Source organism: Scyliorhinus canicula, chromosome 17 (genome assembly GCF_902713615.1).
Source record: "Scyliorhinus canicula chromosome 17, sScyCan1.1, whole genome shotgun sequence".
Lineage (NCBI taxonomy): Eukaryota > Metazoa > Chordata > Chondrichthyes > Carcharhiniformes > Scyliorhinidae > Scyliorhinus > Scyliorhinus canicula.
Window position 1 is genome coordinate 116,410,649 of NC_052162.1, and position 15,478 is coordinate 116,426,126.

General features: G+C 47.9%; 1 protein-coding gene across 1 annotated transcript; it reads right to left on the reverse strand.

Annotated features, from left to right (window-relative positions):
- Positions 1 to 1,045: 1,045 nt before the first annotated feature.
- Positions 1,046 to 11,251, reverse strand: LOC119952323 (zinc finger protein 229-like). Its single transcript, XM_038775975.1, has 2 exons — positions 10,424 to 11,251; positions 1,046 to 2,058 (listed from the first exon to the last, which is right to left on the reverse strand). Exons 1-2 carry the CDS (start codon positions 11,084 to 11,086, stop codon positions 1,291 to 1,293), a joined length of 1,431 nt encoding a protein of 476 aa, XP_038631903.1. The 5' UTR covers positions 11,087 to 11,251; the 3' UTR covers positions 1,046 to 1,290.
- Between the last annotated feature and the right edge of the window lie 4,227 nt (positions 11,252 to 15,478).

Consider the following 15,478-nt stretch of genomic DNA (forward strand, 5'->3'; position numbering starts at 1 on the left):
TCCCACAGACAACTTGCCCTCAGCTTGACAGTTTTCTTTTTTGAGAAACACCGGGATAAATTAAACAAAGGACCATGTAATCACCATTGTCCATCTCTATGGTACGAGCATAATTTTGGGGGTTCAAAAAAGAAATGTGAAGTAAATATATTCTTACTTCCAAACACCCGTTCACCGTGTGATCCTTGTGAAATTTGAAAACATGTTTTCACAACAAGGCTCAAAGAGCATCAGCCCACTGACGGTCCGGAATGCACTGCCTCTTCCTTCAATCTAATGGAACCGTTAATTTACCTTGTTCGCCACGGTTCCATCACTTCTTCTGATGGATTTTTGATCCTTAAAGAAATCTATATTTGTTGTATATATGTGAAATGAAAGTCTCCAAAATCCCAGAAGACCATAGGTTGCTCTCCCCTTTGACAGAGGGAGCTGACTGGTGGTGATTTAACTGTGGGTCAATGCACCTCAGGCGAGGGGCAATGTTGAGAAGCTGGACCCTTCACGGATAACCTCAGCCAGTATTGGAAATGAAATTGTGCTGTTGGCCTCTTCGCATCATGAACTAGCCAACTGAGTTAACTGACCCACTGGTAGATATATATTTCTTTAAATATTAGCTATTGCCTGTGTCCCATCATACCATTTAATGTGGTTTCCCAGTCCACCTCAAACAACATGTCCCTCATACCCTGATAGTTTTCTTCTGCGAGAAACACCCAGATATATTAAACAAAAGAACCATATACCACCATAGCCCATCTTCATGACAGTGTGGCATGCTTTCGGAGGTTCCAAACAGAAATGCAAACTAAAAGGGCAGCACGGTGGCCTAGTGGTTAGCACAACCGCCTCACGGTGCTGAGGTCCCAGGTTCGATCCCGACTCTGGGTCACTGTCCGTGTGTAGTTTGCACATTCTCCCCGTGTCTGTGTGGGTTTCGCCCCCACAACCCAAAAATGTGCAGAGTAGGTGGATTGGCCATGCTAAATTGCCCCTTAATAGAAAAAATAATTGGGTAATCTAAATTTATAAAAAAAAAAGAAATGCAAACTAAATACCTTCTGACTTCCAAACATCCTTTCAATCTGTTCTTTGTGAAATTTGGCCAGGTATTCACAACAAGGCTCAAAGAGAATCAGCCCACTGGAAGTAAAGTTATTAGTCCAGACAGTCGAGCAGAAAGAAACCCTCCAACCATCGCTATTGACAATATGCCAGAATTAACAAAATGCCATCCTAGATGTAATTGAGAGCAGGATTAACAACAGTAGAATCCAATTTCTGTAATCACTTGTGGACTTGTTGGTGCCTCCGCAGGTGGGATGGATCACTGAATGCCTTGTCACAGTGAGAACAGGTAAATGGCCTCTCCCCGGTGTGAACTCGTAAGTGTGTCTGCAGGGTTGATGAATCACTGAATCCTTTCCCACACTGAGGGCAGATGAATGGCCTCTCCCCAGTGTGAACTCGCTGATGTGTCCGCAGGGTGGATGAATCAATGAATCTCTTCCCACACTGAGAGCAGGTAAATGGCCTCTCCCCAGTGTGAACTCGCTGGTGTACCCGCCTGTTGGATACGTGAGTGAATCCTTTCCCACACTGAGGGCAGATGAATGGCTTTTCCCCTGTGTGAGCTCGATAATGTATTCGCAGGGTGGATGAATCACTGAACCCCTTCCCACACTGGGAGCAGATGAAAGGCTTCTCACCAGTGTGAATACGTTGATGTACCCGTAGGTTTGATAAGTGAGAGAATGCCTTTGCACACTGAGAGCAGGTGAATGGCCTCTCCTGTGTGTGTACTCGCTGGTGTGACTGCAGGTGCGAGGACTGAGTGAATCCCTTCCCACACTGAGAGCAGGTGAATGGCCTCTGCCCAGTGTGAACTCGCTGGTGTGTCTGCAGGTGGGAGAACTGCATGAATCCATTCCCACACTGAGAGCAGGTGAACGGCCTCTCCCCAGTGTGAATGCGTCGATGAGCTTCCAACTCTGATGGGGCTTTGTATCCCTTCCCACAGTCTCCACATTTCCACGGTTTCTCCATGGTTTGTGCCTTGTTCACACAGAGAAAAAGGGTAGGGTCTCTCCCTGCTGTGAATGGTGTGATATTTATTCAGACTGTGTAACTGGTTAAAGCTCTTTCCACAGTCAGTGCTCTGGAATGCTCTCACTCGGGTGTGTGTGTCTCGGTGCTTTTCCAGTCACACTGAAGTTTAAAATATTTTGAAGCCGACAGATCAGGCAAAGATTTCTCCTTCCACATTCAAAGGCTGATAATATTCAGGTCCCAAGGAATTGAGAGACTCTGTCAAATGTAGATATTTGGTTTGAGATTTTTGTGTGTATTTCCTCCCCTTCCAATGTCCTGTAAAAACAAATTACAAAAGACATCTGTCAATACAGGACAGAAACTCTGAACAGACAATTCTACTTTCACTGGAACATTCTTTCCTCATCCGTTCCCCAAATACCATCTCCGTCCCACACACTCTCCCTCCATTCTCACTCTGCTGTATCTAATATTCACCCTCCCAATTCTCCTGAAGGTTCTGATTCAGGCCATTTGACAGATCCAAGGTTGCCGCTTCCTCTGCAGGACACTGGGACCATAAAAAGTAGCAGCTGCAGCCAGCCATTTGGCCCATCAAGCTAGCTCAACCATTTGATGAGATCATTGGCCAATCTACCTCAGCACCATTTCCCCCCACTATCCCCCATATTACTTTATATATTCAACATCTAGAAACCTTTCAATTTCTTGAAAATACTTGACGACTGAGGATCAATAGCTCTCCAGAGAGAGAATTCCAAAGCTTCACCAAATCCTCAAATGAGGAAATCCCTCACCTCAGCACTCTCTCCATTTTCCTGCCTGTTATCCATAACTCTTGACTGCCTCGTCAATCAAAAATCTGTCAGACACAATGTTGAAAATATTCAATGACCCCAGACAACGCTGGACCCTTTGGAAGAGAAATCCAGAGACTATCAGCCCTCTGAGGGAAGAGATGACTGGAATATATAATGTAGCTGCAGTACACCATAGCAAGATTAGAAGTAATAATATACATACTTTATTACAGAACCATACATAATATATCTAATTTGTACCATGTAACGACACGAGATATATCTCTGTCTGACATTAATTTACTGTCCCCTTAAATGTCAGCCATCTCCTGGGGAAAGCAGCCCTTTAATTGTGAACATTAGGATTGAGACCATCCTTTTAGCCAGACAAATAAATGTGTCAAGCTGAGGGAGCAAAGGATGTCAATGTCTTTAAGAGAGAGACCTGGGCCAAGCTTTCCAGAGTCTGCACCCTCCCTGGATTCACTTCCTTTCCCTTCAGTTGCTGCAAGTGACCAATTGAAGGTCAGAATGAGAAAAGAAATGGAAAGGGGGAGAAAAGAAAGTGTTTTACTCACAGATGTTGAAGACAGGAGGAGGTTTCAGTCTGTGTGAAGCTCAATGGACATTCGCACAAAGCTCGCGCAGGAACAGTGAGCGGCCTCTACCCCGCACATGCGCAACATTTTTACTCACACTTGAACATGCACAGTCCCGGTGAGAGGGGGAAGGTCCCGGCTGCTCATCGCTCTGGCCGGAGCAGCCGGTTGCCTGGAAACCGTCTCTTGGAGTTGCAGGGGAGGGGGAAGAATGGGTAGGGGAGGGGGAAGAATGGGTAGGGGAGGGGGAAGAATGGGTAGGGGAGGGGGAAGAATGGGTAGGGGAGGGGGAAGAATGGGTAGGGGAGGGGGAAGAATGGGTAGGGGAGGGGGAAGAATGGGTAGGGGAGGGGGAAGAATGGGTAGGGGAGGGGGAAGAATGGGTAGGGGAGGGGCTCCAGTGTCCACGCGCCGGACCTGCGCACTGGAACCCCGGGACGTCACTGCGGAGCAGAGTGATTCCTCTTGGCAGCTTCAGGCAGGGTTCCATTTCAACGTCACAATGCAAAAGTTGGACGAAAGCGACCCCATCTGGGCAACATCTGGGAGGAAATCCATGTTTCCCCCTTTCCATTTCTTTCCTCATTCTGGGGGAACATTGGTGACTTTCAGCAACTGAAGGAAAGGAAGTAAATCCAGTCTGTATGGAAGCAGTGAGCATGGATCTGTCAATCAGTCTGAATCAGCACCTTCAGGAGAATTGGGAGGGTGAATATTAGATACAGCAGAGTGAGAATGGAGGGAGAATGTGTGGGATGGAGATTTACACCTTTTGGGGAGTGAGAGAGGAAAGAATGTTCCATAGAAACTAGAATTGTCCCGGTACTGACAGTGATAACTTTTTAAAACTCAGTTCTATTGTATTTAAAGAGATGGGTTTCTCTTTCGCTCTGAGTGACCAATATAACAATTGGTGGGGGCCCATTGACCAGTCAGTCCTCCAGCAACTTCCTGTCTCTCTATTAGTGCAAAGCAGTTTCCCAACTGGGGTGCAGGTCCACTTAGTCTCAGCTAAATTCAGGCCTCAGCTCCGTCGCCTGGTTGTCATTGACACGAGCAATCGAGAGGCAGAAAGGTGCCCGAGAGGCGGCACGGTGGCGCAGTAGTTACCACTGCTGCCTCATGACACCAAGGCCCCAGGTTCGATCCCGGCCCCAAGTCGCTGCCCGTGTGGAGTTTGCACATTCTCCCCGTATCTGCGTGGGTCTCACCCCCACAATGTGCTGGCTACGTGGATTGGCCATGCGAAATTGACCCTTAATTGAAAAAAATTATTGGGTCCTCTAAATTTATTTAAAAGAAAGAAAAGTGCCCAAGGCTCACATGAGAAGTCGAAACTTATGGCTCTAAACCAACACTTCGACATTTGTCAGTCATATCCATGTTATTTATACTGGTGGTTTTATTATTAGATTTAAGCACTGGAGGGAAAGGGTGGGGGATTTAAAGGGTAACTTTCCCTTTCTAACTTTGTATTATCTATAGTGTCAGCCGTGGCTCAGTTGGCAGCTCTCTCACCTGTCAGAAGGTTGTGGGATCAAATCCCAGTCTAGAGAACTGAGAGCAGTGCTCGTCCCAGCACTGAGGGAGTGCTGCACTGTCAGAACATCCTTCTTTGAAATAAGATGTTAAACCGAGGCCCTATCTGCCCCTCTCAGGTGAATGTAAAAGTTCCCACCGCCACTATTTTGAAGAAGAGCAGGGGAGTTATCCCCAGTGTCCTGGTCAATATTTATCCCTCAATCAACATCACTAAAAACAGATCATCTGCTCATTATCACATTGCAGTGTGTGGGATCTTGCTGTGTGTAAATTGGCTGCTGCATTTCCTACATTACAACAGTGACTACACTTCATTGGGTTCAAAGCACTTTGGGACATCCTGTGGTTGTGAAAGTTGCTATAGAAACGAAAGCTTTTAAATTGACGATTTGTGTTATCTGGAACTTAATTGATTTCAGCCACCCCCAACTTACCATTTAATAAATTCACTCTGTTTCAGACAGACTACCAGCCTCCCCAAACAGACGCCGGAATGTGGCAACTTGGGGCTTTTCACAATAACTTCATTTGAAGCCTACTTGTGACAATAAGCGATTTTCATTTCATTTCATTTCACTACCAATTAAGACAAAGGCAGAATTCACTGGATAATAAATGTAAAAAGAAGTTTATTAAAAAAAACTGTTAGCTAAACAACTTTAAACATTGACTTTCACTGCTATGTTCTGCACAAAAGAATGTGAAGCTGTAGCCTGTGGGGTTGAATGGAAATACATCAGGTTTATTGAAGAGCTGTTAACTCGACAAAGGTTTGATCTAGACGGAGGCAAAGTCTGTGAAGCAGCCACTGATGTCACAAACTATACCTGTGACTCTTAAAGTGGCCACGTAACATAACAACAACCCCAAATATATAGCATCTCTTCCTCCTTTACCTCTAAGATCCCATTACAACAATCAACCACAGTACCATAGAAAGCATTCCTTCTGGTTGTATCACAGCTTGGTATGGATCCTGCTCTGCCCAAGACCGCAGGAAATTACAAAAGGTTGTGAATGTCGCCCAATCAATCAGGCAAACCAGCCTCCCATCCATTGACTCTGTCTACAATTCCCACTGCCTCGGAAAGGCATCCAGCATAATTAAGGACCAGACACACCGGACATACTCTCTTCCACCTCCTTCCGTCAGGAAAAAGATACCAAAGTTTGAGCTCAAGTACCAACTGACTCAAGAACAGCTTCTTCCCTACTGCCATCAGACTTTTGAATGGACTTACCTCGTATTAAGTTGATCTTTTCTCTAGATCTTGCTGTAACGTAACATTGTATTCTACAGTCTCTCCTTCCTTCCCTATTTACGGTATGCATTGTTTGCACAGCATGCAAGAAACAATACTTTTCACTGAATCCTAATACATTTGACAATAATAAATCAAATCAAAAAAAGTACATTTACATCATCATCAAAACATATACACAAGGGCAGGCAATGAATTATTACAGTAATTATACAGTCAATAGGAAAGACAATCTGGCGGGTGTCTATTCTGCACTGGTTGCCGGCTCACTTAAGGGATTTGGTTCTTCTTGCCCTTGGATGTCCTCTCCGGGTCTTCAGAAGATGTCTCTCCCCTGGAAGGTGTTATAGTCTCTTTTGCAGACAGAAGATTAGGAGCAGCAAGGGGTTCTTCAGAAATCTCAGTTTCTGCGGATTGATCAGAAGTTTCAGTCACATGATTGGGTAGTATGGATGGCGGATCATCCTGAGGTAGTTCTAGCACACACGGTACTGCACATTGATGGGTGTCACTAACAACTGATCTGTGTCGTCTCCGCACTCGCTCATCTTCAGTTTGCACAGTGTAGGAGACAAGGCCAGTTTCAGACAACACAGTTACAGGGACCCTCTTCTCGCTGGTGGTGCAGCTGCATACCAAAACCTGCTCTCCTTGTCCAAAAAAGCATCTTTTGGGATTCCCTTCTCTTCAGGTTTGTGACTGCTGATTGTGCTACACTATCTCAGACGTCTCCGGGCGAAATGTTGATCAGATGTCGTTCTCAGCTTCCTCTTCAATAGTAGTAAAGCTGGGGAACTCTGTCTGGTCGTGTGTGTGGTGTTGCGAGACGTCGCCAAGAAACTGTTTAGTCGGCAATTTAATGAACCCTGGTCCTTGAAGGTTTTCCGAGCATCTTCAAGGACTGGACAAACCTTTCAGCTGAACCATTTGTGGATGGGTGGTAAGGTGCTGATTTTATGTGTTGGATACCACTCATCTTTAGATAGTTCTCAAACTCCTGAGCTGTGAATTGTGGACCGTTATCACTTACAATTTGTTCTGGTTTCCCAAATCCGGCGGCAAAATCACATCGAGATTTTCGATGGTTTGTTCTGCAGTTGTTGATTTCATTAGGACCACCTCAGGCTATTTGGAGTGTGTATCTATGACAATCATCAACATGTACCCCTCGTATGACCCTGCAAAGTCAATGTGTAACACCATGGTTGAAGTCTCTTTGCTGCCAATGAAGGAAAACCTTTTGTGGCCCAAAATAGTTAAGGGTTTGTGTGCTGTTAGCAATATGAAGTGATGACCACAGAGATATTGGTGAAATCTCGCACCATAAATAATACTCAGTGCTCCTTCTCCAACTGGACGTAATCTGATTCAGCATTTGTTAAGGTCTGTGACGAAAGCTCTTGGTCTTTCTTCCCCTGAAGGTGGTATGTGTGACACCACCATCCCAACACCGTACGGCGAGACATCATTGGTAAGTTGTGGTGGTAACTTTGGGTTGAAATGGACCAACACTCCTGAATTCTTCAGTGTTTTTTCAACTGACTGATGTGCTTTTTCACACTCTGGTGTCCATTGCTCGGCTTGTTCTATGCACAACAAATTAGGTCATGGTTTAAGCAGGATTTTGAATCAAATTTCTCATATTGGTTAATTAACGCGAGAAATGATCTTAACTGTGTTACATTCATTGGTCACGGATCCTCCATGATAGCCTCCATCTTCATAACTGCCTTCTGTTAGAATGGTGAGCAAATGTGGAGATTCAGTCACGTCTGCTTCAGGTGCGTAAACACCCGGGCCCGTTTGACCGGCCCATTCAGCCCCCTCACATTCCAAGTTATCAGCTGGATCAGAGGGCTCCCTGCCCCCCTCCCCTGCCGACTAGCTATAACCCGTCCCCTGCCCGCCCCAGGCCAGCGCCCCTCGCTCGGCCCGTTCCCCGTGGCGGCAAACCCCCACCCGGGCCCCCCTCCCTGCAGACTCCAGCACCTGCCTGGCCCTTTCAGCAGCAACCCGGTAACCCCCCCCCCCCATCCCCCTCTTCCCCCCCCCCCCCAAGCTAGGACCCCTCCCAGCCACGTTACTTCCTCCGTAGCACTCCTGTGAGCCAGCTAACTTCTGCTAACCCCGGCAGCTCCCGCCACATCTCCGACCCCTCCCAACGTGGGGCTACTCCTCCTCCCCCAGACCCATCAGCAGACCCTCCTCTTCCCCCTCCTGCTCTCGCGCGGGGGGAAAAAAGCCCGTGCTTCTCAGCTCCGACCCCGCCCCCATCCACTCTCAGCGCGGGAAACAGAAGAAAAGCCGGCGCTTTCCCTCTGCCCGACCCCGCCAAAAAAAGACAGCACCCCACCCACCCTAGAAACAACACACAACCAGCTTAAAACAGCATGAAACAGCATAAAACAGAGACCCTTCCCACCAAAAGTTAACACAGTTATTTACAAACACCCGACCCTCAGTCAGAGTCCAACTTCTCGGCCCGCACAAAGGCCCACGCCTCCTCTGGGGACTCAAAATAAAAGTGCCGTCCTTGTAGGTGACCCACAGACGGCTGTAACATGCCAAACTTCACACCCTTTCTGTGGAGCACCGCCTTCGTCCGGTTGTACCCGGCCCACCGCTTGGCCAACTCCGCACTCCAGTCCTGGTAGATCCGCACTACCGTGTTCTCCCACTTGCTGCTCCGCTCCTTCTTGGCCCACCTAAGCACACACTCTCGGTCAACGAACCGGTGGAACCGCACCAGCACCGCCCGTGGCAGCTCATTCGGTTTGGGCCTCCTGGCCAGTATTCTGTGGGCCGCCTCTAGCTCCAGGGGCCCCTGGAAGGACCCAGCTCCCATCAGCGAGTTCAACAAAACGACCACATAGGCCCCCAGGTCTGACACCTCCAGCCCCTCCGTGAGGCCCAGGATCCGCAAATTTTTCCGCCTTGACCGGTTCTCCATCTCCTCGAACCGCTCCTGCCACTTCTCATGGACCTTCTCATGCATCTCCACCTTTACCGCGACCTCATCCTCCCTTCCGGAGGCTTGCTGTCGGAGCTCCCGGATCTGCACCCCCTGGGCTGCCTGCGCCGCCAGCAGCTTGTCCGTATTCGCCTTCAGCGAGTCCAGCAGCTCCATTTTTAGCTCCCGAAAACAGCGCTGGAGAGTCTCCTGCTGCACCTGCGCCCACTGCCTCCATTCCTCGAGGCCTCCGCCATCTTGATTTTCTTCCCCCGCTTTTTCTTAGGCGCTGCCACCGCTATTTTGCTGGCCCCACTCCTGGGCCAGACCATAGACCACTGGGGATCTGCTGCAGACACCTTCCCACGTCGGGAACCGTCGAGCAAGTACCGCTGGGGGCCCTTAAAAGAGCCCAAAAGTCCGTTCCTGGCAGGAGCTGCCGAACGTGCGGCTTAGCTCTGCATAGCCGCAAACAGAAGTCCGGCTGCTCTCCCCTTTGACAGAGAGAGAGCTGACTGGAGGTAATTTAACCCGAGGGTCAGCACACCTCAACGCAAGGGGTCTGGTTGAAAAGTTTATTCATGAATAAAGTCAGCCAGTACGGGAGTTGAATCCTCACTGTTGGCTTTGCTCTGCATCACCAACCAGCCGTCCAGCTAACTGAGCTGACCAACCCCTGATAAATATGTAATAATTCCTTAAATATTAGGTATTCCCTGTACCAATCAGTTTCCCAGTCCACCTCAGACAACTTGCCCCTCATACCCTGATAGTTTTCTTCTATGAGGAACACCCAGATAAATTATACAAAAGAACCATGTAACCACCAGGGCTCATCTCCATGGCAACATGGCACGCTTTGTGGGGTTCCAAACAGAAATGAAAACTAAATATCTTCAAACTTCCAAACGCCCTTTCACTCGGAGATCCTTGTGCAATTTGAAGCCAGGTATTAGCAACAAGGCTCAAAGAGCATCAGCCCACTAGAGGCAAAGTGGTGAGACCGGCCAGTCCAGCAGAAAGAAACCCTCCGACCCTCCCCACTGACCACCTGTCAGAATGAACAAAATGCAGTCCTGGGTGTAGAGCAGAAACAATAACAGCAGAATCCAACCCCTGTAATCGATTGTGAAATTGTTGGTGTCACAGCAGGTGCGATGAAATATGTAATCCTGTCTCACATGGAGAGGTGGATGGCGTCTCCCTAGTGTGAACTCGCTGGTGTCTCCGCAGGGTGGATAAACGAGTAAATCCTTTCCCACACTGAGAGCAGATCAATGGCCTCTCCCCAGTGTGAACTCGCTGGTGTGTCCGCAGGTGAGATAATTGAGTGAATCCCTTCCCACACTGAGGGCAGGTGAATGGTCTCTCCCCAGTGTGAATTCGCTGGTGTCTTCGCAGGTTGGATACTTCAGCAAATCCTTTCCCACATTGAGAGCAGGTGAACGGCCTCTCCCCAGTGTGAACGCGCTGGTGTGACTGCAGGTTGAATACTCGAGTAAATCCTTTCCCACACTGAGAGCAGGTGAATGGCCTCTCTCCAGTGTGAACTCGCAGGTGTCTCTGCAGGTGATATAATTGAATAAATCCTTTCTCACACTGGGAGCAGGTGAATGGCTTCTCCCCTGTGTGAACTCGCTGATGTGTCTGCAGGGTGGATAACCGAGCGAATCCCTTCCCACACTGAGAGCAGGTGAGTGGCCTCTCCCCAGTGTGAACTCGCTGGTGTGTCTGCAGACTGGAGAACTGAGTAAATCCCTTCCCACACTTTGAGCAGGTGAATGGCCTCTCCCCGGTGTGACTGCGTTGATGAATTTCCAGCTGAGATGGGACTCTGAATCCCTTCCCACAATCCCCACATTTCCACGGTTTCTCCATGTTTTGGGTCTCCTCACGTCTCTCCAGGTTGGACAGTCAGTTGAAGCCTCATCCACAACACTGGTACGGTCTCTCCTCACTCTGAAGCTTGTTATGTTTTTCAGGCTGTGTAACTGGTTAAAGCTCTTTCCACAATCAGTGCTCTGGAACACTCTCACTCGGGTGTGTGAGTCTCGGTGCTTTTCCAGTCACACTGATGTTTCCACAGTCAGTTCACTTGAACACTCTCACTCGGGTTGTGTTGTGTGGGTCTCGGTGCTTTTCCAGTCACACTGATGTTTCCACAGTCAGTTCACTGGAACACTCTCACTCGGGTGTGTGTGTTGTGTAGGTCTCGGTGCTTTTCCAGTCACACTGATGTTTCCACAGTCAGTTCACTGGAACACTCACTCGGGTTGTGTTGTGTGGGTCTCGGTGCTTTTCCAGTTGCACTAATGGTTGAAATGTTTAGCTAACAGTTCGGGTAAATATTTCTCCTTCTAGATTGAAAGCCCGATGGTTTTCAGGTTCCAAGGAAGGGAGTGGCTGTCAGATCGGGACGTAACGTTTGAGATTTCTGTCCGTAATTCCTCCTTGTCTAATATCCTGGAAGAAACAATTTACAAAATTCATCACTGTCAGTGCAGGATTGAAACTCAGAATACACAATGCTAGTTTCTGTGTCACATTTTTTTCCTCTCTCTTATTCCCTGAGAGCTGTAAATCTCCATCCCACACACTCTCCACTCTGCTGTATCTAATATTCACCCTCCCAATTCTCCTGTAGCAGAATTCATGTTGATTGACAGATCCAAGCTCACAGCTTCCTATCCAGGAGATCACAACAAATATGAGTTGCAGTCGGCCATTCGGCCCATCGAACCTGAACCATTCAATGGGATCCTTTGCCGATCTACCTCAGCCCCGTTTACCCACACTATCACCATGTCCCTCGACATCTTCAATATCCAGAAACCTGTCAATCTGTGTCTTGAACATACTTGACGACTGAAGCTCCAGAATTCTCGGAGGTGGAGAATTCCAAACCTTCACCACATCCTCGAGTGAAGAAATCCCTCCTCATCTCAGGTTTTTCTCAATTTTCCTGCCGGTTCCCCATAACTTGGGAGGGGGGGGGGGGGCATGTGACACCGGGAGTAGCTGGTTTTCCGCAGGTTCTGGTGTCACTCACCTATGATCTGTCAATTGTCCTGATTGCCTGGCATTCATCTACCTAATCCTTGAATTAATATTTGTTATCATGTCCCTGGAAGACTTCAGGGTTCGGTCTGGAAGGATTATGCTGTAAAAAGTGAAGAAATGCGCTGATAAAACAGCGTAGGTGGATTCAGCGGGATTGGAGCCGCCTTTTCAACAATGCGGCCTGACACTCAGGAAGTCTCACGATCCCGCGCTCTCTGGGGCTCTCTCAAGAGGTGGCGAAAATAATGACTGGCGACATTATCCGTGTTACTGACCAGAGGCTGAGTGTTCTGACTCAATATCTGTGAGCTCATGAGGCCCAGCTGCAAAACGCCATGAAGAGGCTCGATGATCCGGAGGAGAGAATCCTGAACGTTCAGCAAGATGCCTCCTCCACGGAGGTAAGAATTCAGTCCTTTGAAAACCAGCTGAGTGGTTGGTGGAGGTCCTGGAGGATTTGGAGAACCGAGTGTCGGAGAAAAAACATCCGAGTTGACGGCCTGTCAGAATGTGTGGATGGTAAGGCTCCCGTTAGTTCTTCGAGGACCGGAAGCCACGTTTTCTCAAGCTGGATGTGAAGCCTGGGTGTTTCAAATTAGAAAGGATGTATCGTATCCTGTCTCTGAGGCTGAGGGATAGTTTTCATCCCAGGCCTGGAATCATTCACTTGCACAACTGGAAAGATCGCCAGAATGTCCTGGAGAGGGAACGGTGAGGTGCCGTCTGGCTCCAGGAGAGAGGGAGGATTCAGGACTTTCGGCAGCAACACAAACGAAGTGTCGAGGCTTCGAAGAAGTTCAAAGGCAGCTCAAGCCTGTGGGTCGTGAATTACGTCAGGCTTTATCCTGAGACCCAAAAAATGGTATCCAACAACTCCGTCAAGCCTGTCAATAATCTAACTATCGCCTTGGCCTTCATTAAATCCATGAAGGGCAAGGATCTGGAGGGATGGTTTGCAGCTCGGACTAACTCAGGTTCTAATCCGAACTCTTTCCCTGTCATGGTATTCTATTTTCTTTTAAATTTAGTGTACCCAATTCATTTTTTTTCCAATTAAGGGGCAATTTAGTGTGGCCAATCCACCTAGCCTGCACATTTTTGGGTTGTGGGGCCGAAACCCATGCAAACACAGGGAGAATGTGCAAACTCCACACGGACAGTGACCCTGAGCTGGGATCAAACCTGGGTCCTCGGCGCCGTGAGGCTGCAAGGCTAACCCCAGTGCGCCACCGTGCTTGCTGCCCCTGTCATATTATTGTCTGAATTTCAGAATCACAGAAATACACATAGGGACAGGACTAGGCCATTCAGCCCCTCGAGTCTGTCCTGCCATTTAGTGAGGTCATGGCTGATCTGTGATCTAACTCCATATCCACTAATATCTTTGCTTAACAAACCTCCACCTCAGATTTAAACTTAACAACTGATGCAGCTTCACCTGCTGTTTGTGGGAAAGAGTTTCAAACCTCTCCCACTCTGCGTGTGAAGAAGTTCTTCCGAACATCTCTCCTGAACGGTCAAGCCCTAATTTTTAGACAATGATCCCTACTTTTAGAATCTCCAACCAGTGGAAATTGTTTATCTTTATCGACCCTCTCTTTCCCTGTTAATATCTTAAATACTTCAATCAGATCGCACCTTAACCTTCTAAATTCTACGGATCACAGGCCTAATTTGTGGTTAAAACGTTGGGTCAGAGCCACTGCAATCTCTCCCTCACCTCCCACAGCATCCTGGGACACAATTCATCCAGAATTAGTAATCTAATAATCTTCTGGGCGGCACGGTAGCATAGTGGTTAGCACTGTTGCTTCACAGCATCAGGGACTTGGGTTCGATTCCCGGCTTCGGAGTCTGCACGTTCTCCCCCTGTCTGCGTGGGTTTCCTCCAGGTGCTCCGGTTTCCTCCAACAAGTCCCGAAAGATGAGCTTGTTAGATGAATTGGACATTCTGAATTCTTCCTGTGCGTACCCGAACAGTGTGGCGAGTGGGGGATTTTCACAGTAACCTCATTGCAGTGTTAATGTAAGCCGACTTGTGACAATAATAAAGATTATTATGAATGGGCCAAAGGGCCTCTATCCGTGCTGTAAAGAGAGGGAATGAATGAGAAGTACTTTACAGAGAAACTGCCAAAGCCACAATATTCACCAGCTCTAAGGACACACTTTAGATCCCTTTCCAATCTGAAAGCAGCCTGAGCTGGATTTACATTCCCCTTAATTCATCATTGCTGGGTGATAATCCTGTACTTCCTTACCTCACACCACTGTGACAGCACCTTCACTACACAGACTGCAGCAACTGACCAAACATCACCTTCCCAGTTATTCCTGAAGGCACCGCCTTCCCAACCTGGCCCCTTGCCTGAGGTGTGGTGATCCTCAGGTCACATCACCGCCGGTCAGCTCTCTCTTCCGGGACCAGGCTCTGCGTCACAACCAGCAGCTGGAGAAGCAGAGCGCATGCGCTGGCGTCTTGGTGGTGCAACAGCTGGAAGGCGGGACCTGAAGGTTTCTTTTCCCAGCCGGGTCCTAGTGCCCGGGGCATATGCCGGACAACAGGTTTTTAAAATCTTTCATCCATTCCCAGGCTGCAGCTGATGTTTGTGGCCTGGAGGTGTCTATGGATCACGCATACATTCAGTGTGAGAGGCTGCAGCCTTTGAATAGCTCCCTGAAGGGGGTTATACAACGGTTGATTACATTTCGTGGTCCTTTCCCGTCCATTATCAGGATGTTTGTGTGATATTTTCTGACCCTCAGTGTGATATTTCTTTATTTAAAATACAGTTCAGCAGCAGACTTACTGGTGATTTTTAAAGGAATAAAGGTTATTTATTATCAGAACCTTTCCCTGGATGTTTGAGCATCTAAGTCTGTCGGCTCTTTCACTCACTGACACATACAGAGATCAAGTTGAAGCTGTGAAGATGAAAATGGAATGTAGACTGCAATCTTTATATCGCTGCAGGTCGGATGTCTTCTTATTGAGCTAATCCTTTCGTTGGAATGAAGCGTTTTTAGACCCAAATAATTCTCATGAGTTTCTGAAGCTCCTCATAAGACCATAAGACATAGGAGCAGAATTAGGCCATTTGGCCCATCGAGTCTGCTCCGCCATTCAATCATGGTTGATATTTTTTCATCCCCATTCCCCTGCCTTCTCCCCATAACCCTTGATCTCCTTATTAATAAAGAACCTACCTA